Raw genomic sequence first — 23,190 nt, forward strand, 5'->3', positions numbered from 1 at the left:
AATGAGTGGCACTCAGTCAATCTTTGAGGGATGGAATCAGGCCCTGTTTCTCTGGTGGGAAGAGCAGAGTGGGAGATGATGTCCAGTGCTGGTCACACACATAGACCAAGAGTCAGCCGGCCTGTGAGACTCAGCTCCTGGACTTACCGACTGCGAGGCCTGGCCCTGGCTACTTAATGGCTCTGAGCCTCAGCTTCCTCCTCTGTAAAGTGGGCCTCACCGTCACGTAGACATCACAGGGTTGCTGTGGGAATTAGATGAGATAATCCACTGATTCCACCAGCAGTCACCAGGCACCTACCATGGGCTATGCAGGGGCTGGGGTACGGCATTAGAGACAGGCAGGGCCCCTGCGTCCCTGGAGCCTGCAAACCAGGAGAGAGACAGGGCTTGCTACATGAACTCCTTTCAGACCAGGCCAATGTGCAGAGCAGCTGGACTTGGGGGGCTCTCCGAGGAAGGGGCACTCAGGCCGAGATGAGATGGAGGCCGAGGTTTCACTGTGAGCCTGTACCAGAGCAAGGTGTCTCCCTTGCCCATCCCTGCCAGACAGGAGGTGCCTTCTCTTGTTCTTCCAACACCTCCCTGGCCGGATACGGGTCCCCAGGGCACTTGGGGTCCTGGGATCCTGGGGTCCTAGAGAGTCTTTTTCATCTTGACCCACTCTCTTCCCACAGGGCAAGCACAAGTGTGAATGTAAGAGTCACTACGTGGGGGACGGGCTGGACTGCGAGCCAGAGCAGCTGCCCCTGGACCGCTGCTTGCAGGACAATGGGCAGTGTCACGCGGACGCCGAGTGCACCGACCTCCACTTCCAGGGTCGGTATAGCTGGGCACCGTGGCCCAAAGCACCTTTCTGTTCGGGCTTGGGGAAGAGACCTTCAGAAGAGAAAAAAGAGAAACAAAGCGTAATTTAAACAGACCAAAGCGTCCTTACGTTGCCCAGACCCAAGGTGGGCAGGAGGCGGGCAGAGGAAACTCGGGATTGGCCCCTGAGCCGCTAGAAGCAGGATGGAGCTCCAAGGCCATCTGTCCCGAGTTTTCCCGAGCTTGCTTTTCCCCATCACTTAGAAACCCATCAGCTGTTGATTGCAACTGAATCCCAGAAGCCCGGCTCAGGGTCAAGAATCAAAGAGTCATATTGCAGAGCAATTTGCTTAATAGCTGTTTTGATGATAGCGCATCGATTGGCACTTACCCCGGGCACTTCCAAGCATGATTTGAGTGGCTTATAACAAACTCACAGGCACACTCCCAGGCTCCCCACGCTCAGGAGGAAGTGCCTGCTCACACGGGTCAGAGGAGGGCAAACTGGTACAGCACTTAGAGCCACGGGAGTGGCCATGTGTCCGTCAGATGGACTCAGGGTTGGGGATCTTCATTCCTATAGAAATCTCGGAATTGAATGAAGATAAACACACTCACCCCAGCATTAATGAAAATCACCAAAAATTAGAAATACCCTAGATATTTCATGTAAAGGACAATCAAATACACTGCCACACATCCACCCGAAGGCACTGTGAGGTCTTGGCAAAGAGACAGGACAACATACTTCCAGATGTCGCCAAGCTGTGTGGCCAGCAAGATGGCAGGACCTACAGCTAGGATTGTATTGCTGGGCTATGGGCAGTCAGGAAAAACTGGAATTAGCCTTTTTTTCAGTGAGAAAGAGTCCTTTAATGACATTTTATAATGAACTTATAAACAATATAAAACTGGGACTCGGTTCTTGAACTATTTCTGGTCTATGTCCTCGAAATATTTGAAAAGATACTAGCTACAAACAAATGATAAAAATTACCCAGTATCTTGGGGAGAACATCAAATTTTTTTAAATTTATTTATTTATTTTTAGGTTTTGGCGGACACAACATCTTTGTTTGTATGTGGTGCTGAGGATCGAACCCGGGCCGCACGCATGCCAGGCGAGCGCGCTACCACTTGAGCCACATCCCCAGCCCAAGAACATCAAATTTTTAAAAACTTTTTTAAATGGCGTAGCAGTGATACAGAGCCCTTGGCAGAAGTTCCACTTTAAGATATTTTTTTTTCCTAGTTGTAAAAGTCATCAAAAAGATTCAATTTTAAGTATTATGGTTGGGTACAGTGGCAGATACCTTTAGTCCCAGCCACAGAGGAGGCTGAGGCAGGGGGTGTCAAGTTCAAGGCCAGTCTAAGCAAGTCAGTGAGATGCCATCTCAAAATGAAAAAGGGCTGGGGATGTAGCTCAACGGTAGAACACTTGCCTAGCATGTGCAAGGCCCTGGGGCCAACCCCAGCACTACCAAAAAAAAAAAAAAAAACTATTAGAGGAAAAAAAAATCATATTACCATAATATTGGCAAATAATCATGTTTAACATTGAATGTTAAATTTAAAAAGACTTCTGAAAACTGCAGTATGCCATCACATTTATAATATTTGTGGCATATAAATGAATCGGAAAAAAAAACCTGGAAGAATGTAGAATTATATCAGACTTAAAAGTCATCCCCCAAAAAAGTAAAAATCTAGAAGAAAGTATACTGAAATGTTAGCTGGGGAGCAAGGATTGTTTCCTCTAAATAGGGTTATAAGTGAGTATTATTATTTTTTTCTTTTTTACTTTTCTGTGTGGACCCAATTCCTCTCATGAAAATATCCTTTTTATTTCATTTTAACTGGCACATAATAATTGTATCTATTTCTGGAGGAGAGTATCACGTGATGTTTCCGCACATGTCCACATTGTGAGATAACTAAATCAGGATATTTAGCATATCCACACCTCTCACATTGATCATTTCTTTGTGGTGAAAACATTCAAAATCCTCTCTTCACGCTATTTTGAGATATTCAATACAGTTTTATTACCAAAGTCACCATACTATATGCAAGACACACAGAACTTCCTCGGCCTGTGTGTAATGTTGTACCTCTGGACCAGTCTCTTCCTATCCACCTCCCTCTACTGACCCGTCCTCCGGAGCTCACTATTCTGCTCCCTGATTGTACAAGATCAACTTCTGTAGATTCCACATGTGAGGCAGATCCAATGGTGTCTGGTTTTTATCATTTATATAATATACTCCAGGTTCAGCCACGTTGCTGCAAATGACAGGATTTCATTCTTTTTATGGCTGGTTAGTTTCGTGTGTGTGTGTGTGTGTGTGTGTGTGTGTGTGTGACGTTTTCTTTATCCATCTCTTGGTGGACACTCGGGCTGATGTCAAATCACGGATGTTGTCTTTAGTGCTGCAGTAAGCACGGGCATGCTGGTGTTTCTTTGACATACTGATTTCATTTTCTTGGGGTGTGTTGGGGGAGTGGGATCAGTGGATCATAGGGTAATTTTATGTTTGATTTTTTAAGAATCTCCCTACAATGGCCATCCTAATTTGCATTCCCACCAACAGAGTTCTCTTTTCTCTGCATCCACACCAACATTTATTATTCTCTGTCTTTTTGATAATAGCCATTCCAATTGGGTAGGTGATATTTCGTTGAATAGATGCTATTTTTATAATTAGAAAAGAAGTGAATATTTTCAATGATGTGCTTAGACATGGAAGTGGCTTCTGAAGACACCCTGGGGGACAGCTGGCCTTCTACTTTGAAAGTTCTTCAAAGTCCTTTGCTGGAAGCCGGGCCAACCAGGTGGGCTGACCATTTGGTTCGTCTCCTTCCTCCTGCAGACTCCACTGTTGGGGTGTTCCACCTCCGCTCCCCACTGGGCCAGTACAAGCTGACCTTTGCCAAAGCCAGAGAGGCCTGTGCCAATGAAGCTGCCACCATGGCCACCTACAACCAGCTGTCCTATGCCCAGAAGGTGGGTCCCAGGAAATTGAAACTGCAGGCGGCGTCTACAGGGGAGGGTGTGCACGCAGCCTCCTCTTCAGGTGGGGTGACAGGCTGTTGCCTTGTGGGAGGTGAGTACAGAAGCTTCTTGGACAATAATAAGCCATCACGCCCAATGCCAGGTGTCTGCTATGTGTCATGCACTGTATTCGACTTTATTATCCATCCTTACACCATCCCTGAAGGTAGGTGTTATCCTCCCCCTTTGGTACCAGGGATTGAACCCATGGGTGCTAACCCACAGAGCCACATCCTCAGACGCCCAGCCCTTTTGATTTTTTTTATTTTTTTATTTTGAGACAAGGTCTTGCTAAGTTACCTAGGGCCTCACTAAGTTGCTGAGGCTGTCTTTGAACTTGCAATTCTCCTGCCTCTGCCTCCTGAGTAGCTGGGATGACAGGCATGCATCACCACACCCGGCATCACTATTCCCGTTTTCAGATAGGGAAACTGAGGCTTGGGGAGGTTAAGTAAAATATCCAATGTTTCCCAGCCAGGAGGTGGTAGGTCCAGGGTTCACAAGCAGCCCTGACTCCGAAAGTCTCTTCTCAACCATAACTTCCTACTGCCAAAGCAGAGGCAGAGACTCAAAATGCACCCCTCATAGCTGGAGACCAGAGGATCCATAACCACATGCCTCGTAGGATCTCCCTGAACCCACAGAGCAGTTGAGGTTCCCTGGAAGAGCTGGAGCTCTCTGGCTGAAGTGAGGTGCAGGGAATCCGGGGTGGGGGGAGGGTTGCCCAAGCCCCTGTATCCAGCAGGGAGGAACCGGGCTCTCTGGTCAGGGCCACTCTTACCCTCTGAAGCAGAGCCCTGCCCATTTGGAAAAGCCACCACCTTGGAGTTACCTGCTGGTGGTTTCTCACAGGGAACAGAGGAATGGCTGCCTGATGTCATGACCTGTCCACATCTACCCACGCTGTCTACTGCCTTCAGACCCAAGGTGGCTTCACCAAGGAGCAAAGCTTTTGATGCCAGGGCCCAGCCTCCTTAAGGCTCTGCATCTCTGCTCTCCTTGGTTGTTTTTTGGCTATGATCAAACCACTGAAACCTCTGTCCTACCTGGCACATTGGTGTAAGAACTAAAGGTAACATGGCATAGGAACTCAGTTTTTATGTTTATTAAGAGATCTGAAATAGATGGCTTGGGTTAAATCTGCTACTTGCTGACTGTATGACTTGGGCAAGTTTCTTAACTTCTCTTTGCCTCAATTATCTCAACTAGATGATAAGGATTTAAAAAGTTCTTACCTCTGCAGCACACAATGGCACACACCTGTAATCCCAGAGGCTTGGGAGGCTGAGACAAGAGGATCATGAGTTCAGAGCCAGCCTCAGCAACAGCAAGGCACTAAGCAACTCAGTGAGACCCCATCTCTAAATAAAATACAAAATAGGGCTGGGGATGTGGCTCAGTGGTTGAGTGCCCCTGAGCTCAATCCCTGGTACCCAAAACAATAAAAGTTCCTATCTCCTAGGATTGATATGAGGGTAAAAGGGGTTGACACATGACAAGCCCTTGCAAGAGAACCTAGCCCTGGATAAGCTCTCAGTCAGTGTCAAGATGACGTTGGTGGGGGTGTAGATGGTGGTAGTGGTGGCAATGGAGATGATGATGATGATGATGATGATGAGTATTTGAGTTCTATCACCAATAAGTTAAGATCTGTTAACCCATAAGCTAAAGAATTTGCAGAAGGGGTAAATGATTGGTAGCAAATTCCTTCTCAAGAGCAGAGAGAACCAAAATGAGTCTGAATGACCTAGCCATCTACAAGAAAGAGACCACTTGCGTTCCACCAGTGGCTTAATCCACAAAAATGTAGGGACCACCGACTGTGTTTCAGGCACAAGAGAACAACTAGCAAAGTGGATTTAACTCTGTGGAGTTTGTGGTCTGATGGGGGAATCATAAATTAACGAGGGGCAGCTGGGTGTCCGGAGGCAGCCCTGGAGTAGGGGCTGTGGCAGTACGAGAAACGACTAGCATTCCTGTGGAACCAAAGTAGAATTTATAAGAACATAATGGACAGAGAAGAGAAAACCTATGGCGGCTATTGTATGTCAAACTGATATCTTCTGATGGTCATGAATTTATTGTAAAAAGAGAATGTGCACTAATGTCAGGAATAATAAAAGCCATAAACAATAAAAACTGACTGGCCCAAGTCAGTTTGCCGAAAATGAAATTGATGAGGTCAATTTTAGAGTGATCCCTTCATACCTATATGCAGGTATTTTTCCCACAGGGTTCGCTACACTAACAGTTCCACCGAGATCCCCGAATTCCCAATTGCACTTGAAATTTCACTGGAACTGCTGATAGCTGCAAATTTCCTAGATTGTTCAGTAAAAATAAATTTTAATAAACTGTTGATTTTTTTCAGTATTTAATACCTGTAGTTCAGTTAGTAATTTTTTCATGTAGAGCTTGTTGCCTTATGCCATTGAGCTACAAATTTAATTGCAAAGCAGATTTTCTTCTGTGCTTTTGCATAGCAATCAGAGTTTAAATTTGTTTCCTACATTAACAAATTAAGGACATTTTCACAAACTGAGAAATAAACAACTATGCCAATTTGTAGGTGGTTTTTGCTCATTCTTTGGATGTGACTTTTACAATTAGAACAATGATGATATAATAAATGCTGAAATATAGACATAAATGAACATGTTCTACAGGTAAATAATGGGGCTATGTATTTTTTTTGTTTATTCTGATCTATAGCCACTGATAGCATTACTAGAGTTATGCAAAAAAATTACATGAGAAACATTTTTATAACTTAGCTTAAAGTTGATTTTTATAATTCGGAGAATGAGAGTTGAAATTTCTTGTATTTTTTGATAAACTACAGTGTTATTTTTTTTTTTCGGTTCTTAATTCTTTTTTTTTTTTATTGTTGGTTGTTCAAAACATTACATAGTTCTTAATATACCATATTTCACAGATTGGTTCAAGTGGGTTATGAACTCCCATTTTTACCCCGTATACAGATTGCTGTGTCACATCAGTTACATTTCCATTGATTTACAAATTGCCTTTCTAGTGACTGATGTATTCTGCTGTCTATCCCATTCTCCACTATCCCCCCTCCCCTCCCCTCCCCTCCCCTCCCCTTCTCTCTCTCCACCCCCTCTACTATAAATCGTTTCTTCCACTTATATAATTTTTCTCCTACCCCTCCTTTCCTCTTATATGTAATTGTGTATAACCCTGAGGCTCACCTTCCAATTCCATGCAATTTCCCTTCTCTCTCCCTTTCCCTCCCGCCTATCATCCCTGTTTAATGTTAATCTTCTTCTCAAGCTCTTCGTCTCTACCCTGTCCTTGGTTACTCCCCAACTACAGTGTTATTTTTAAAAAATAAGAAGAAGAAGAAAAAGAAGAAATTAACCAAATGATTCCACAGTGAGTATGAGCTTGCAGTGGGTCTCTGATCTTGCCTCTGTCCCTGCAGGCCAAGTACCACCTGTGTTCGGCTGGCTGGCTGGACAGTGGGCGGGTCGCCTACCCCACAGCCTACTCCTCCCAGAACTGCGGTTCTGGAGTTGTTGGGATCGTGGACTATGGACCCAGACCCAACAAGAGCGAGATGTGGGACGTCTTCTGTTATCGAATGAAAGGTAACTGCCCCACCTACCCCGGGCCTGGGCCACGTAGCTGCTGGACAGTCCTCAGCTGGCCAGCCAGGCTCCAAGGTTGAGCAGGGCAGGCAGGCCCCTGCCCCACTGGGCACAGGACCCTGTGTGCCTCTGCTCTCCAGATGTGAACTGCACCTGCAAGACAGGCTACGTGGGCGATGGCTTCTCGTGCAGTGGGAACCTGCTGCAGGTCCTGATGTCCTTCCCCTCGCTCACAAACTTCCTGACGGTATGTCCCATGCCTGCTTGGTTCCACTTTGGACAGGGAGTGAGTGTCACCTTGAAGCAGCTGTCAGAGGGGTGAGTTCCTGATAGAAGCTAAAGGCTCTAGTGATGGTTAGGAGCAGGAGTGTTGGGCCACCTTGTCTGAATCTGAGCCTGGAGTTTGCATCACTCTAAACAGCTTACTTTCCTCTCTGAACCTCAGTTTTCTCACCTGTAAAGTGGAGGTGATAATAGCATTTGCCTCGTGGGATCACTGTGATCTTTCAATGAGTTGATATTTGTCAAACACTTAGACCTCTTGTCGGCTCATGGAAAATTCTCCATTGTTGTTAAAGCTGGGATTATTATCACTGCATGTGGAGCAGTTAAAGACTCTGATCTGCAGGGATGAGAGACACTCTTTTGTCTTCGTGGACAGTTACCTAAGCCTGCCTGGTGATCACCCAAATTAACCTGAAATCAACTGGCATTTTACACCACACTTAAAGTCCCATCAATATTTTATACACTATGTCCAACAAAGAGAAAGCCCCATTTTGGAGGATTTAGTGTTGACTGATCAAAGAACTAAGTTGTTAATAATGATAATGATAACTACCATTTTTTTGAGCATTTTCCTTCCCCTGGGCACTGTACTAAGCCCTTTGGCCAAGAATGTATGCTTCATCCAGCGGGATTGTTCCTGCTTCAACTACCAGGGTATCCCCAGAATCTCAGTAGCTGGACTATGATAACAGCTCAGCAAGTACTTGTTAGAAGGAACAAATCCTCACATGGTTATGTAAGGTCACTCCGATTTTGGAATTCATTTTTTAGATGAAGATATTGGAACTTAGCAAGGTTAAGGACACAGTCTAACACTCCATAACTGGGCCCAAACTCAGGCTACCTGGGACCAGCCTCCCCCCACCTCCTATGGTGGGGAAACAGGGCAGCCAGGACTGAGCTTCTGTTCCCAGCAGAATTGACAGTGACCTCAGGAGGGTAGGAGGCTGACCACTAAAGGTGTCCATCTAGTTGATCTAATGGTCAAGGTTGCCAGCCAGATGTGGTGGCTCATGACTATAATCCTAGCAACTGGGGAGCCTGAAACAGGAGGATTACAAGTTCAAAGCCAACCTCAGCAATTTAGCAAGGTCAAGCAACTTAGCGAGACCTTGTCTCAAAATTAAAAAATAAAATAAAAAGGCTTGGGGATGTAGCTCAGTAGTTAAGTACCCCTTGGCTCAATTCTCAGTACCAAAAAAAAAAAAAAAAAATTTAAATTTAAAATAAATAAAAGTCAAGGTTTCCATAAATATGCCAAAAGATAAGCACTAAAATCATTTCTGCTGCTTGTCTTATGATAGCATTTCAGAGGGGAGGAAAAAAAAACAGCATCAGAATGAAACACTTTCAGCAAATTAAGTAATTTGCTGGGCCTCAGTAGCCCTGCCTGGGCAAGACAGAGCTGAACTGGGTAGGGCAGATTCTTAAAATTCATTCAGTGAACATTTATTGAGCACTTACTAGGTGCTTGAAGTCTCTATCAGGCATTAAACAGAACAAATAAATAGGGCAGGATGCAGGAGGGCAGTGTATATTATGGAAAAAGAAAATGTCCAGGAGGGGCCAAATGGTTTGGGCCTCGTGATCTGAATAAAAGATGGAATTTTCCTCCGAGTAAACAGGGACTTTGCAGGGTTTTCAGAAGAAGAGACAAGATTCGATATCCACATCAAAGGACTGTCCTGGGTCCATGTTGAGAATGGCCTAGGAGGTGGCCACGTCTTGGGACCACAGGATTGGCTGAGGAATGGATACATCTAGAACCCTCCAAGGGACAGTGAGAAGAAACAGCAGAAGAGTGCCAGCCTGACTCAGGGCTGAAGTCGGGACCTGCCACCCTCTGCAGTCACCTCAGGCCTACACCAGGGCTGACCAGCTAATGGTTCCTTCCTCCCCCCAGGAAGTCCTGGCCTACTCCAACAGCTCAGCCCGAGGCCAGGCGTTCCTGAAACACCTGACTGACCTGTCGATCCGTGGCACCCTCTTTGTGCCACAGAACAGTGGGCTGGGGGAAAATGAGGTGAGTCCGGTCCCTGATGCCTACGCTTTAGACTAAAGTGAGTTATCTGTCACCACAAAAATGCTGTGTCACAAGTAACCCCAAAACTCAGCAACTGGACTGTTATTTAGCCCCCATATCTGCAAATCTGTTGTCGCCTGTGATCTTGACATGCTCTGATCTAAAGCCTACCCCAACTGGGCTGCCCCAGACTGGTGAGTTGGCCGCTCTGCTCTACGGGGCGCTCAGGTGTCGGCAGGGTAGCACAGGCATGTTCTCGAGACAGTGCAGGGACCGGGAGTGACAGGCACCCAGTCCCACCAGTGCTCTCCAAGCCTCTGGCCATATTCACTCTGACTCAGTTGGGCCCCAAGTCAGAGTAAGAAGCAAGGCTCATGGCCCAGGGCAAGGGTACAGGAAGGGGGAAGAACTGGGGTCACTGATGCAGTCAATCTGCCTCATCCGCCTTCTTCATGATCAGAAGACAGAAATTGGCCAAATTTATTCAACCATGGCAGAGGGTTGTCCTGCAGGCCCTGTAGCCCCAGCCACCCAAGGTCCTGGAGGAGCCACATCTCTGCCCCCCTGTTACCACCCCAGACCGACTCTTTCCAGGACACCTCTGAGAAGCTCACATGACTTCCAATCCCCCATCATAGCTATGGGTGAGCCTCTGGAAGAGCCTAGAAAACCAAACGCCTGAGAAAAACTCGATAATGCCCACTATCGCTCAGCCTTTGTCTCCTTTCCTCTCAGATCCTGTCTGGGCGGGACATCGAGCACCACTTCACCAATGTCAGCATCTTACTTTACGATGATCTTGTCAATGGTACCATCTTGCAGACGAGGCTGGGAAGCCAGCTACTCATCACTTCTGGCCACAACCAGCTCCAAATGGTATGACAAGTCTTCTGGGCTTATCGGGAACGCTGGATGTAATACATGCACAATTGGTGGCATGCAGTAGGTGCTCATAGATGGCAACTGTTGTAACGTCAAAGCAAACTCTTAACCTACAGATAGAGGGTGGTATAAAGAAGTGCCATTGCCCATCATATTGACAGGCGGCCCCCTGTCAATGGGAAATGGGCCATCATCTGAAGCTGCTAGTGAGAAATATCGAAGGAAACCACTTTAAAGTTGCTTGGTTCTCGACCCTTGTTTCTGTCCAAATGTCAGTCCTATCCTGGGCCTTGACCTGTGAGCTTTGAAGTCAAATGAATGACCCTGGTGTGGATGAATCCCAGTCCTGCCACTTGCTAGCTGTAAGAGCTTAGGTTATCCAACTTCTCTGTGCCTTGGATTCCTCATCTGATAAATACAGATGCTGGAGAAAGGGGGATGATGTTGGTGGTGATGGTGGTGATTATTTTTGATAATGCTGATGTTGGGCAGGAAGACCTTTCTTCTACCATCTTAGAATCTGACTAGTGTCGGAGACCAGCTCCAACAGGGGGTCTTAGGAGACGAACGGATGGTGAGGAGTCGGCGAAAGGGGGTGGAGAAACAACACAGACACCAAAGTGAAGGTGCTGAATCCCAATCTTTACTTGTGAAGTTGATCATATATACTTTTCATTTTAGCAGGCTCACAGTACTTTGTGGTTACAAAACAGGAATCATTATTCAAAGAAACAAAATATTAACGTAGCTACAATTAGAATAGAAGAATGTATCTTGGCTTATGCATAAGCAAGCACTTTTCCTTTCAGTTCGAGTTTTGCTTTGAGCTGTTTCTGTTTAGTTAACTTTTAATAATAGTTAGAAATGTCCCAACTATTGGCCTATACCTTGACTATTCTCAAGTCAGGAGCTCTCCCTGACTATTCTTTCTTGACTTACTGACTGGAACCGGTGCCATGGTTACCGCAAGTGGTTAACTTGTTATTAATTTTAATCAAACAAGAGTAAGAACACAAACCGTTGTGCACAGGAACAAGAACAAGTTGCCCAGTACCAAGCACTAATCTGTCTTCTTAACATTAATTCTTCTTCTCTAGATTTTAATTTATTTTCTCAAAAACTTCCTTGACAGGAATACAGGGAATTTTTCATTAGACATTAACAATTTACGCACCACAGCTGAACCATTGCATTTAGAGCAAACAGATCTATTCTTAGAAGTAGTTGCATTAATTGGGGAAGTCATGTTTTTTCCTTCATACTCAATGTTCATATGAGAAATCGAAACTATACTTATTAAAGGAATACAAAAACAAACCAGCCCATTCCCAGAAACATACTGCGCTCCTCCAGAGAATGGACGCCTTGCGCCATCCACCTCAGTAGGGCCTTGCCATTGCCTGAGTCAGGGGAGGGGCGCAGCAGACTAGGCCTGAGAATAACTGACACATTCACAAGAGAAAAGCCTTCAAGTGTTACTTAACATTTGATGTGCCCAAGGGAGTGTCCCTAAGGAAAATGAAGACCTACCAAACTTAAGACTGAAAGCGTATGTGCTTTTCCAACAACACATGGGTGGAGAAGCGATAAAAGGGAGGAGTTGGGGCTAAGAACAGTAAATCGTGGCACAGTGACCAGGAATCGATGGGGGAAACAACAGGAAGGTGAGGATTGTTCTAGTAGGTTTGTGTACAGGTCCATTTTGGTGTTGACCCCAGCCTCTGGTGGTAAGAATGTTCTTTTCCTCCTGGTCCAGGAGGGCTTCTTTCTCATAGAAAGGTTTATGATGGCTGTTAGGGAGAAAGGGGGTGCTCAGGGAGCCCTCTCTGACTCTGCTATTTCTCAAGTGCCATTAACTCAAAAAACATCACTATGCCCAACTGGCATATTTTGAGGTGTAATGTGATGGTGATGATGACAATGGTGATTATATTGATGATGATGGTGGTGGTGATGATGATGGTGTTGTGAGGATGATGGTGTTGGTGATGGTGTTGGTGATGATGATGGTGATGGTGATGGTGACTGATGGTGGCACTGATGATGTTGATGACCACAATGATCATATTTATATTACACACTGTTGTAGGATTTAGCAATTCCAAGCTTGTGACCCACAAAGTAGTACCCAGCATGCAGCGAATGCTAAATGAGTCTAATTTTTTTTCATTTTTACCTGATAAAGTACTTCTGTTACTGGAAATCAGTAGTTGACTAGTGCGTCTTAAGTTTCAGCATGCCCGTGAATCACCTGGGTGTTTGTTCAAATGCAGACTGTGTTTCAGCGGGTGGAGTGTGGGGCCTATTTGCCCACACCACGAGTCGGTGGGTCACTCTGGGATTAGAACTCTTAGTAGGACTTTTTAGCAGTGTGACGTCCAGAGGTATGGACCTCAGTCCAGAGCATGGGGTTTACTACCCACCACTGGGTGATCTACCACCAGCCATTGTCCTTCTGATAGCCCATCTGTCATACACGTGGGTTGGAGAAATGCCCCTACCTTCCCCTGGGAGGTCTCTGAAGCCCTGGGTCGTCTTGCTGGGAAGATGGCAGCAGGTGTGTTCTGGGCTGCGCAGACAGTGAACAGGAAGTGGAGACAGGTCGACACTGAGGCTCCAGGGCCTCGGGGAAGCTGAACACCTGCTCTCCACAGAAGTGGCCCCACATGGGCGGGGGTGGGAAGGCCAGGTGGTCACAAATTTCTCTCACTCTCCTCGCCTGTCCCTAGAATGAGACCAGGTTTGTGGATGGAAGAGCCATTCTGCAGTGGGATATCGTTGCCTCCAATGGAGTCATCCACGTCATCTCCAGGCCTTTAAAGGCACCCCCCACACCTGTGGTGAGTGCTTAGTGATCCTGGTGAGGGAAGAGCCCGGTGTCCATTCCCCAGGGGCCAAACAGTACAGGAAGCCCTGTCTGCCACCTTCCTCCTGAGGAGCCATGAGGAGGCTCCCACCTCTAAGCCAGCTGACAGTGGGACACCAGCCCGGGCTCGCCCAGTCCCCACTCCCGCCACCATCTGTGCTCCTTGCATGAAAGGGGGGGATGGGCCAGTGGAGGAGGAGGGAGAAGTCCTGAGCTCTGGTTTGTCCCTCCACCCTGTAGAGTCCCTGAGCCTGAGTTTCCTCATCTACAAAGTAGAGGGCTGGTCAGAATGCCCCCTCCTTGGATCTGGGGGAAGGCTGTGAATTAAGAAATGTGAAAGCTGAGAACACGTGGTACGGGCTATAGAGAAGCTGGCTGTAACTGATGTTGATATTCTAACTTTTTTCCCAAGGCATGAGAGACGGGTGAGCTGCTAGCTGCTGGAATGTTCTACAGCCTAGTGGTTAGGCACAGAAGCTCCAAAGCCAGACTGGTTCAAAGCTCAAAGCCCCCCAGCTAGCTAGCTGTGGGAAACCGGGCAAGGCCTCAAGCCTCTGCGCTTCAGTTCCCTACCTGAAACACGGGAACAATCATGACTGCCCCAATCTCTTGGGCTTAGTATAACACTTAGATTGGTTCTTTTATATAAGAGGCTTGGAGCAGACCCTGACGGCAGTAAGAGCTAGTTAGATGTTAACGTATCTTTATTTTTATCTTAATTCCTCCAGGATGCCTGGGGAGGGGTGATCTCGAATTAGTGTTCCTCTGGGGGACATCAGCAGTATGAAGAACTGACCCTCTCCTTTCTGTATTCAGACATCAACCCACACTGGCCTGGGGACAGGGATATTCTTTGGCATCATCCTGGTCATTGGAGCGATTGCTTCAGCTGCCTATTCCTACTTCCGGCTAAACCGGAGAACAATTGGCTTCCAGCATTTTGAGGTAAAGAGAAAAAAAAAAAACTGGGAACGTAATGGTGGGAGTTACCTTAGTTTATTCTGTATTGTTCTAACAGAATACCTGAGACTGGATGGTTTTTATAGAATAGAGGGTATGCATGCCTGTAATCCCCGCGATTTGGGAGGCTAAGTCAGGGAGATAGCAAGTTCGAGGCCAGCCTCTGCAACTTAGCGAGATCTTCAGTGACTTAGTGAGACTCTGTCTCAAAATAAAAATAAAAAGGGCTGGGGATGTGGCTCAGTGGTTAAGCACCCCTAGGTTGAATCCCCAGTACCAAAAATAAAGAAAGAATAGAAGTTTATTCAGGTCCATGGACTTTGGTCTGAGAGGCTCAAGAGCATGGCGCCAGCATCTGCTCAGCTTCTGGTAGGGCCTCATGCTACTTCCACTCACGGTGGGAAGCCGAGTTGCAGGCAGGTGTGTAGAAGAAACAAAACCCAAGGGCCAGCCTCACTTCATAACACGCCAGTGTCCACTGCCCAGGTAAGTAATGTAGTCCTGCGGAAGTGAGGACTCGCTACCTCCAGGAAGACAGCCCCTCTCCATGACCTCATCTCCTGGGAAAGGCCTCACTCAGTAAAAACAGCAATGCAGCTTCAAAAGGAGATCTGGAGGGGGCCGACCATAGCAGGGACCTCTCCAAATTCTAGCTCCTGCTCTAGGCTCTTCCAGCTGCTACAGAAGCCTCACCTAGGAACAGGCACAGCAGGGGCTGCCACCCCACCCCATGCTTCCTGCCTCTGGGGTGGGTCTCTGTCCCTAGAAGGACTGGTGGTGGCAGTGGCAGCTCAAGCCCTCTTCTTGGCTGACACAGGGCATGAGGAGGAGCAGGAGGAGCTGCCTGGGGATTGGCCTGAGGAGCATTCACCAGGGGGTCACATTCACCTGGGAGGATTCACTAGACAGTGCTTGGCCCTCCGGAATGGCCCTGAGGGTTAAGGAACATGGTCAGGGACCCACACAGCCAGAGGCCTCACATTGCAGCCATCAAACTTCATTTCACTCTATTTGAACAGTTGAGCCACCTCAGGTAAGCAGCAAGCTCCTGAATTGTCACATAGTCACCCTATCGCCAGTCTGATTTCTGTTACTGTGACAAAATACCTGAGATCATCAGCCTACGAGGAGGAAAGGTTTGTTTGGGCTCATGGTTTCAGTCATGGTTGCTTGGCCCCATGGTCTTTGGCCTATGGCAGCAGTGTGTGGCAGAGGACCCTGCTCAGTCCCTGGCAGCCAGGAAACAGAAGAGGAGGAGTGGTCCCAGTATCTCCTTGAAGGGCACATCCCCAATGGCTTAGCTTCCTTCCCCTAGGCCTCACCACTTAAGGGTTCCACCACCTTCTAATCATGCCGTGGACTGAGGACCAAGCCTTCAACACACAGTCCCTGGGGGGAGCTGGGCTGGGCAGCAGCACAGGAGTGTATTCTACTCCTCCCTGGCCTGCTCTCCTGTGTGCCCTCCAAACATGCCTGGTAAGGGCAGCAGCTTCCTGCCTTCTGGAAGATAACTTGTCTATTTCTTTTCTTTTTTTTTCCCTTCCTTTTCCTTGTTTTGCAGTGTTGCACATTGAACCCAGGGCTTGAGCCCCCTAGGCTGGAGCGCCACCACTGAGCCAATCCCCAGCCCAGACTTGCTTATGTATAAGCACAGGGGCAAACCTCAAAGCCTCTTGTTCATTTTGTATTGCTATAACTGGATGCCACCAACTAGGTAACTTGTAAAGAACAGAGGTTTATTCAGCTGAGAGATCCAGGTCAGACAGCCACCTCTGGCAAGGGCCTGCTTCTAGTGGGGATTCTGTAGAATCCTGAGGCAGAACAGTGCATCACATGGTGAGACAGGGTCTCCTCCTCCTCCTCCTCCTCCTCCTCCTCCTCCTCCTCCTCCTCCTCCTCCCCCCTCCCCAGGATTAAACCCAGGGTCACTCAGCCACATCCCCAGCCCTTCTTATTATTTTGAGACAGAGTTTTTCTAAGTTGTTTAGGGCCTCAATAAATTGCTGACACTAGTCTTGAACTTGTGAGCCTCCTGCCTTAGTCCCCCAAGTAACTGGGATTACATGTGCCACCGAAACCAGAGAGCCTCTTCTTATAAAGGTGCAGTCCCATTGGATGATGGCCTCCTTTATCCTTAAATACCTTACAAAGGTCCCACCTCCAAATATCCCAGTTGAATTAAGTTTATACCCCTTAATACCTCACAGGGGGGATTAAATTCCATGAGGAGTTTTGGTGAGGACCTTCAAACTATAGCAACATTATTTTTAGCAAAAGTGTCCATGTTGTGTGACTCGTTGATATCAAGTTCAAGGTCAGGCTGCAGCACTCTGGGGTGGTTATCCTGGGTAGTGAGGGAGTACTATTGGGCACAGAGCACGGGGCCTTCCTGGGAGGATGAAAGTGCCTTATGAGCTGATTTGGATGGTGGTCACACCCAGGGACACGTATGTGCAGTGTCACTGAGCTGAACACTTGAGATTGGTGCATTTTATTACCTGTCAATCGTATCTGAACATGTACTGTTCAAAGGGAAAGGTTCCCAAGAGGCAGAGGGTGGCTTGCTGTACCTGCCAAGGGAGGTGACGCGCTCCTGTCTTGGGACACAGTCCTGGCTCTCAGCCTTGTGCTTGTCTTTCTGAACAGTCAGAAGAGGACATCGACGTTGCGGCCTTCGGCAAGCCTGAGAACGTCTCAAACCCCATGTATGAGAGCGCGACCTCGGCGTCCCCAGAGCCTTCCTACGACCCCTTTGCCGTGAGTGTGCACTTTGATCTCCGAAAGGGTCCAGCTGGGTGCAGAAGAATGGTGTCTCTCAGCAAAGCTTGGCGGGCAGCTGCACGCAAAGGAGAGCTCCCTTCTAGAATGTGCCATGGTCTGTGAGCCCCAAAGCCAGTTGTGCAAGCTCCTGAAGGCAGTGTGGCCCGTTGGGCAGGCGGTAGAAGCCTAAGTCAGAGTAGAGGAGAACTAAAGGATGTCCAAGCCCCATCTCTGACCAGGGGGGGATGCCTTTGGTCTTGGACTAAGGCCTGCTCCAAATATTTTTCAGATAGTCGGTGTAACATAAGCCATCAGGCCTTAGAAGATGAATTTTTCCTTTAGCTATCCTTTAAACTTATATTTACATTGATTTTTTTCTGCCCGTTGTTAGAACTGCTTCTTGCTTTGGGAGCTACTTTTCTTGGATGAGGCCTTTATCTGGTTGGGTGGTCTGCTCTGGTCTGCTAAGAAGGAACCATTTATTTCTATTGTTAGTGACAGCTGAGCTTATTATGGGGCCTCCATTGACTGCCGCCCAGGGGACTCATGGCAAGAAATAGTCTGAAGTCCCCAAATGCAGAAGGTGCACTGGTGTGTGGTTTATTACCAGCTCTAGACTGAGGAGATAGGGAAACGACTTCATTGTTTCCTCTTATGTAACAATCACAGCTACCCGTAGCCAGTGTCCTGAATGTCCTTGTTTACCCAGCAGACTGAGCTGGTGACATTCCTCAGGTCCAGGGAAATACTCAAGTCTTGTTGGTGTGAGCCCACAACCCTTCTGCAATATTAACCAAGGCCACGCAGCTGCTGTCACTGTTCAGTGCACATATCTATGTTATTTCCCCCAAGACCACACTACAGTTATTGAATTTTTGTAGGTTAGCATTGAAACATTCCAAAGAAATGTTCTCTTGAAACATTTTTAAGCTTGTCTAATGCAATGGATGTTATTCTTCTTTTTACGGCTCTTAGTGCCTGTGGTAGCAGATCTTGGCAATAGATGGGAACAGAATCAGATCGCAAATCTTACTTTGGATTTTAATCTAACCCATATAAAATTTCAAGGTTGAGGTCAACTGAGTTGCAATAATTGACTGGTGGGAGTTTATTCCTGTGAGCCTTGTGATACTGATGTCCACGTTATTTAAAAAGCAGAAGACAGTTACACCTGTGTAGCACATGCACATCTTCCCAGGTGTCTGTCCGACTCCAAGGGCTCCTTCAGCTCTGTGCACCTGAGGCAGGTGAGAGACGATCCTAGAAGGAGTTAGCTTCACCTGCTGTAAAGAACAGGTGACAAAATGCTCCAGTACGAGAAATCCTAAGCCTAGGACACCAGCCCCAAAGCTAGGTTCCCAGGCCTTTGGTACTAAAGGGCGTACAATATTTGTCATCGGTCCAGACATCTCAAACACCCACCTTTGGTGGGTGCCTACACCTTGTTAAATGTCATGTCCAATCCTCACACCTCCCTGTGAGGTGAATATCACTAAGACCTTTTAGAGATGAGGAAATGACAGCAGAGTGATTTGTCGAGGGCCCCACAGCGGCCTCAGGCAGCAGACTGCATGGGCCCCAGAACGGGTGTCCTTAACCACCAGGCCACCCTACCTCCTGATGTGAGGCAGCTGCATGAACTGACGGGAGCTCCCACCGCACGTGTGATCATGAGGAGAATCAGGTTTTAGGCCCCAGATCAGAGGCCAAAGGAGACGTTCCACCTAGAAGGACCCACCAGCAGGACAATCCACACCCTGGTGGGTGTCTCACGGTCCCCTCTTTTCTAGGACTCTGGGGAGCCTCAGCTGGAGAGCAGTGACCCCCTGGGGGCGATGTGAGGACCTGACGTGAGCAGCCAGCCAGCAGCCTGCCATGGGGACCCACAGCCTTGTGAAGCCTCTGACTGAATTCTGAGCTTGGAGGAGCACAGAGCTCCTTCGCGCTGCAGACGATGAGGCTCTCAGAGCTGAACCTCATCTCCCCAGATGACCTGGGGTTACTTCCCCTCTCTGAGCCTCCCTTGTATCTTTCAGATGACATTTCTCCTATTCTCCCGTGTCCTGGGGACTGTGATCTTATTTCCGTTAGACTGAGCTCCCGAAGGTCGGGGCTCTCCTCACCCACCTTTGTATCCCAGCACCCACTGCTGTCCCTGGCTCATGAAATATGCTCAATAAATGTTTATGGGACAGAAACAGAGTCAACGGAACAAACCCAGTGGCTGGGAAAACAAAAATGCTGCCCCCAGAGAAGCCAAACTCAGAAGGCAAAACCCACTTCTTAGGGCCTTGCAGTCAGGCAACAACTGGATCCTCTCTGAATTCAGTTTCATTTGTGCGATCACCTTAGGGAGATGTGACGCTCCCCCCCCCCCCCCCGCACTGTGAGATGCCACTTCTCACCCACTAGGATGGCTGCATCCAAAAACCAGAGAGTAACAAGTGTTGGTGAGGATGTGGAGACACTGGAACCCCCACATGAAATCCCATTCCTTTGTATATACCTGAGAAATGAAAGCAGGTCCACACAAAAACTCATATATACACACTCACAGTAGCATTTTCCTAACAGCCCCAAAGTGGATACAACCCAATGTCTGTCATCTGATGATGGGTGACCAAATTGTGGTACATCTACAAGATGGAATACTACTCAGCCCTAAACGGAAATGTGCCGCTGTATACAAAAGCATGGGTAAACCTGAGGACATCATGCCAAGGTTCTTCTTGAAATGATTGGGGGCAGGATAAAGGTCCAGGGATGGGGGGCGAGATTGAAAAATACGAGTCCAAACACACACTTCTATAAATGAGAAGTTAAGGCCCAGAGAAATCAGTGAGCTGCTGCAGGTGACAGTATGACAAGGAACAGGGTAGAGGAACTGGGGTCCTTCTCCCTAGGCCTGGAGCTCTCCTTCCTCCCACAGGCCCTGGCCCAGTGCCCACATGGCTCCTATCTATGGATATCGGCCCTAGATTTTAACGCAGGTGACATTTGGGTCATTTCTTCCCACCCCAGAGGAAGACCTCACATAACCTCTCCATGTTCTTATCATTTCATCAGCCTAAATTCTTAAAATCTAAGACCTTATGCAGTCTGCACCATTTTATTGAAACTCGGGATAGAAAACTCACCACATGCTCCCACCATGGCCCAAAATAACAGGGCCAACCACCCACACACGGAAACCTGTGAAATGGAGATCCAAAATAAACCCTTCCTTCCATTAAGTTGATTTTCCCAGGTATTTTGTCACAGCAATGAAAGCTAATGAAATTTTTACCATCAAGCTGCATCTTTATCTAAGGTAAACTATACCAGCATGCAGCCAAGCCTTGGGCTTATAGAGAGAGCTCCCGAAGAACCTTATTCATGCAGTCCAGACCTGTCGTGTCACACTACTGAGTCATTCAGGGTCACTCCAAGTGAACTGGACTGGCACGAAATAACCACACTGACAAAGAGAAAATGTCTTTTTCTTGGGATTCTTCAGCGTCGGCCCCTCTCTTCCAGCTCCCACAAGGGAGGCAGACAATAAGGAGGAGGAGGATAACCTGAAGCCCCTTTTTATAGAGAGGAAGAAAGTTTCACCCCAGTGAGGGGGTCTGAGTCTAACTTTGTAATGTCTTGCTGTCAGCAGATTGACTGACATCTTGGAAGGCCATGCCCATCTCATGTGCTGTGTGGGGATCATAGGCAGAGAAGGACACATATGTCACCTGCCCAAACAGAGGGTATCATCAGTGCCGTCCACTCCTGTACTCAAGCTCCTAGTTCACACACACACAGCTCGTGTCTGGCTCAGCACACAGATCTACATATTTTCTTGTTATTGTCCCAAGTTCCTGTTATCTGTGTCCATGTCTCAGTAAGCAGTATGGTTTGCTGGAATTTTAGCCCTGGAAGGGGTACGAGGGGGGGGGGAGGGGGAATGTGTGTGTGTGCGAGTGCACAGTATATTTTCTTTAGAGACATCTGAGACTTAAAAACCAGAATAGGTTTAATACATTTACTGCCATGTGTAACTAAAAGAACAAATTAAAAGTTTTAAAAAAAGAATAGGTTTAACTGTAGGCTCCCTCACTAAAATGGGAACTCAGCCTCTCATCACCAGGGGTTGTACTGGTTTGTGTCACGAGAAGGCTCAGAAGTGGGGGCTTCAGGGCGGGTTCATTCAGGGGATCAATGACACCACTGAAGACAGCATCTTCCCACTGTGCCTTCTGAGGGGACAGATCATGCTCAAAGGGATCAACTGGCCTTACTGTCCTCATCACACCCACACAGTGTACCACTCAGGAAAGTCACCTCCTCACAGAGCTGGCTCAGAAGAGAGGACGATTCCCTCCCGGCACTGCCCTTCACCCACACACAAGTCCCCCCCTGGGGTCAGGAAAGGGCATGAGCAACTGGCGTAGGCAGAGGAATGGGTCACCCGGGCTGGCTTAGCCCAGAGGGGCCACCAGGTCAGCTCCTTCTGAAGCTGACCGCTCCCTCTCCAGTGCTCCGGAGCTCATGGGGCATAAGCCCCGCTGCCCAGCAGCCCGTCCAATGGGGGCAGGCCCCTGGATGGGGGAGGAGTCCACGGATGTTAAACAATTCCATCCTCCTCACTCTCCACAACCTGGAGTCCTGGGCCAGATCATTCAGCTCCAAATGTGCCCTCTGTGGGTCTTCACCTGCTGTGTCCAGTTCCCAGAACGGTGCTAGGCAGAGTAAGTCCTGGGGAAAGTTCTGCACAGTCGATGGAGCTTCAAAAAGTGAGGGGTCACTGGGAACCCCGCCAGGGATGCAGCAGGGCAAATCTGCTCTCGAGGTCCAGCCTCCCCTTGCTAGAGCAGGGCTGGTGGCCCCTGGGCACGGGGTGGGTGGGCCTAACAAGCCGACAGCTGATGGTGTCCCCAGGGGCTGGAGCTGATGTCCAGGGAACTATCATGTGGGATATGGGATAAACCTGTGAGCCTCTACCCAAAGTCTCTTCTGGCTTTAGTAGCAATGAGGGGAAAACAACCTCAGCCAACCACTTACAAAGAAACTCTGGCACATTAACTAGGACCTGTTGGCTTATGAATCGCTATACTACCTTAGAGGAAAAGGCATGTGAGAGTGTGACCAGGGGTGATGATTTGCCTCTATTTCCTGTGCCCTGGGGGCTCTGCTTTGGAGAAGAATGCAGGGGATTTGATGGTGGTGGGCTGAGCCTCATCAAAGCCCCCAAGAATCCTTGTGGGGTGGCCTCTTAGGCCAGCTCTCCAAAACTGCAGTTTGACCCACAGCAACCCTCTGCCTTAGTACCACACACCCAGATCCATAGAGAACACTGCCTACCATCATACACAATAATGTTCCTTTAGTTAATATATTGTCCCCTAAGTAATTTATAATAACAAATACTTGGTAAGTTCTCAGGTTCAATTCCACAAAGACATAATGAAGATATTATAATTGCTTAAATTCAGATTTGAGAGGAGACACTATTCCACTTAAATAATGATATTTTCACAACTGGCATTTTTAAAAGGGGTTAATTCACTGCGATGGTCTGGATGCTTTGTCTCCCCCAAAATTCACATTTTGACATCTTAATCCCCATGGTGATGGGAAGTAGGCCTTTGGGAGGTGATTGAGTCGGGAGGGTGAATCTTCATGAATATGATTAGCTCCCTCGGCCCTCCACCATCTGTTAACCAGGAGACAGGCCTCACCAGACACCAACTCTGCCAGTACCTCCACCTTGACTTCCCCGTCTCTGCAACTGTAATACACTGTTCATAAGCCACCAGCCCACAGTATTTTGTTATAGCAGCCTGAATGGACTAAGATGGTAAGTCTACTCTTACAGATGTGCATCTGCAGGATCTCATTAAAATGACGACCACAAATACAGGCTAACAGGTGTGTGTGTGACTATCAATTCAAGAGTGGCACTGTTGGGGGG

The 23,190-nt window shown here is 47.7% G+C and overlaps 1 protein-coding gene and 1 pseudogene across 3 annotated transcripts in view; both read left to right on the forward strand.

The window, feature by feature from the left end:
* The window catches only part of STAB2 (stabilin 2), a 155,410-nt gene extending 135,967 nt beyond the window's left edge, over nt 1-19,443 (forward strand). For both annotated transcript variants that reach the window (XM_081311104.1, XM_081311103.1), the window contains 10 exons: nt 678-819; nt 3,678-3,811; nt 7,305-7,470; nt 7,611-7,717; nt 9,662-9,781; nt 10,517-10,657; nt 13,393-13,503; nt 14,346-14,474; nt 17,136-17,246; nt 19,040-19,443. In XM_081311104.1, coding sequence (XP_081167230.1) covers nt 678-819; nt 3,678-3,811; nt 7,305-7,470; nt 7,611-7,717; nt 9,662-9,781; nt 10,517-10,657; nt 13,393-13,503; nt 14,346-14,474; nt 17,136-17,246; nt 19,040-19,090 — 1,212 coding nt within the window. In that variant the 3' untranslated portion in view covers nt 19,091-19,443. The remainder of the gene's footprint in view (nt 1-677; nt 820-3,677; nt 3,812-7,304; nt 7,471-7,610; nt 7,718-9,661; nt 9,782-10,516; nt 10,658-13,392; nt 13,504-14,345; nt 14,475-17,135; nt 17,247-19,039) is intronic.
* On the forward strand, nt 5,869-6,237 carry LOC308659043 (elongin-C-like; annotated as a pseudogene). The gene has a single exon. The product of its transcript is annotated as an elongin-C-like (transcript).
* Nucleotides 19,444-23,190: the final 3,747 nt, after the last annotated feature.

Source organism: Spermophilus citellus (assembly GCF_964194105.1).
Source record: "Spermophilus citellus genome assembly, chromosome: 10".
NCBI classification, from domain to species: Eukaryota; Metazoa; Chordata; class Mammalia; order Rodentia; family Sciuridae; genus Spermophilus; species Spermophilus citellus.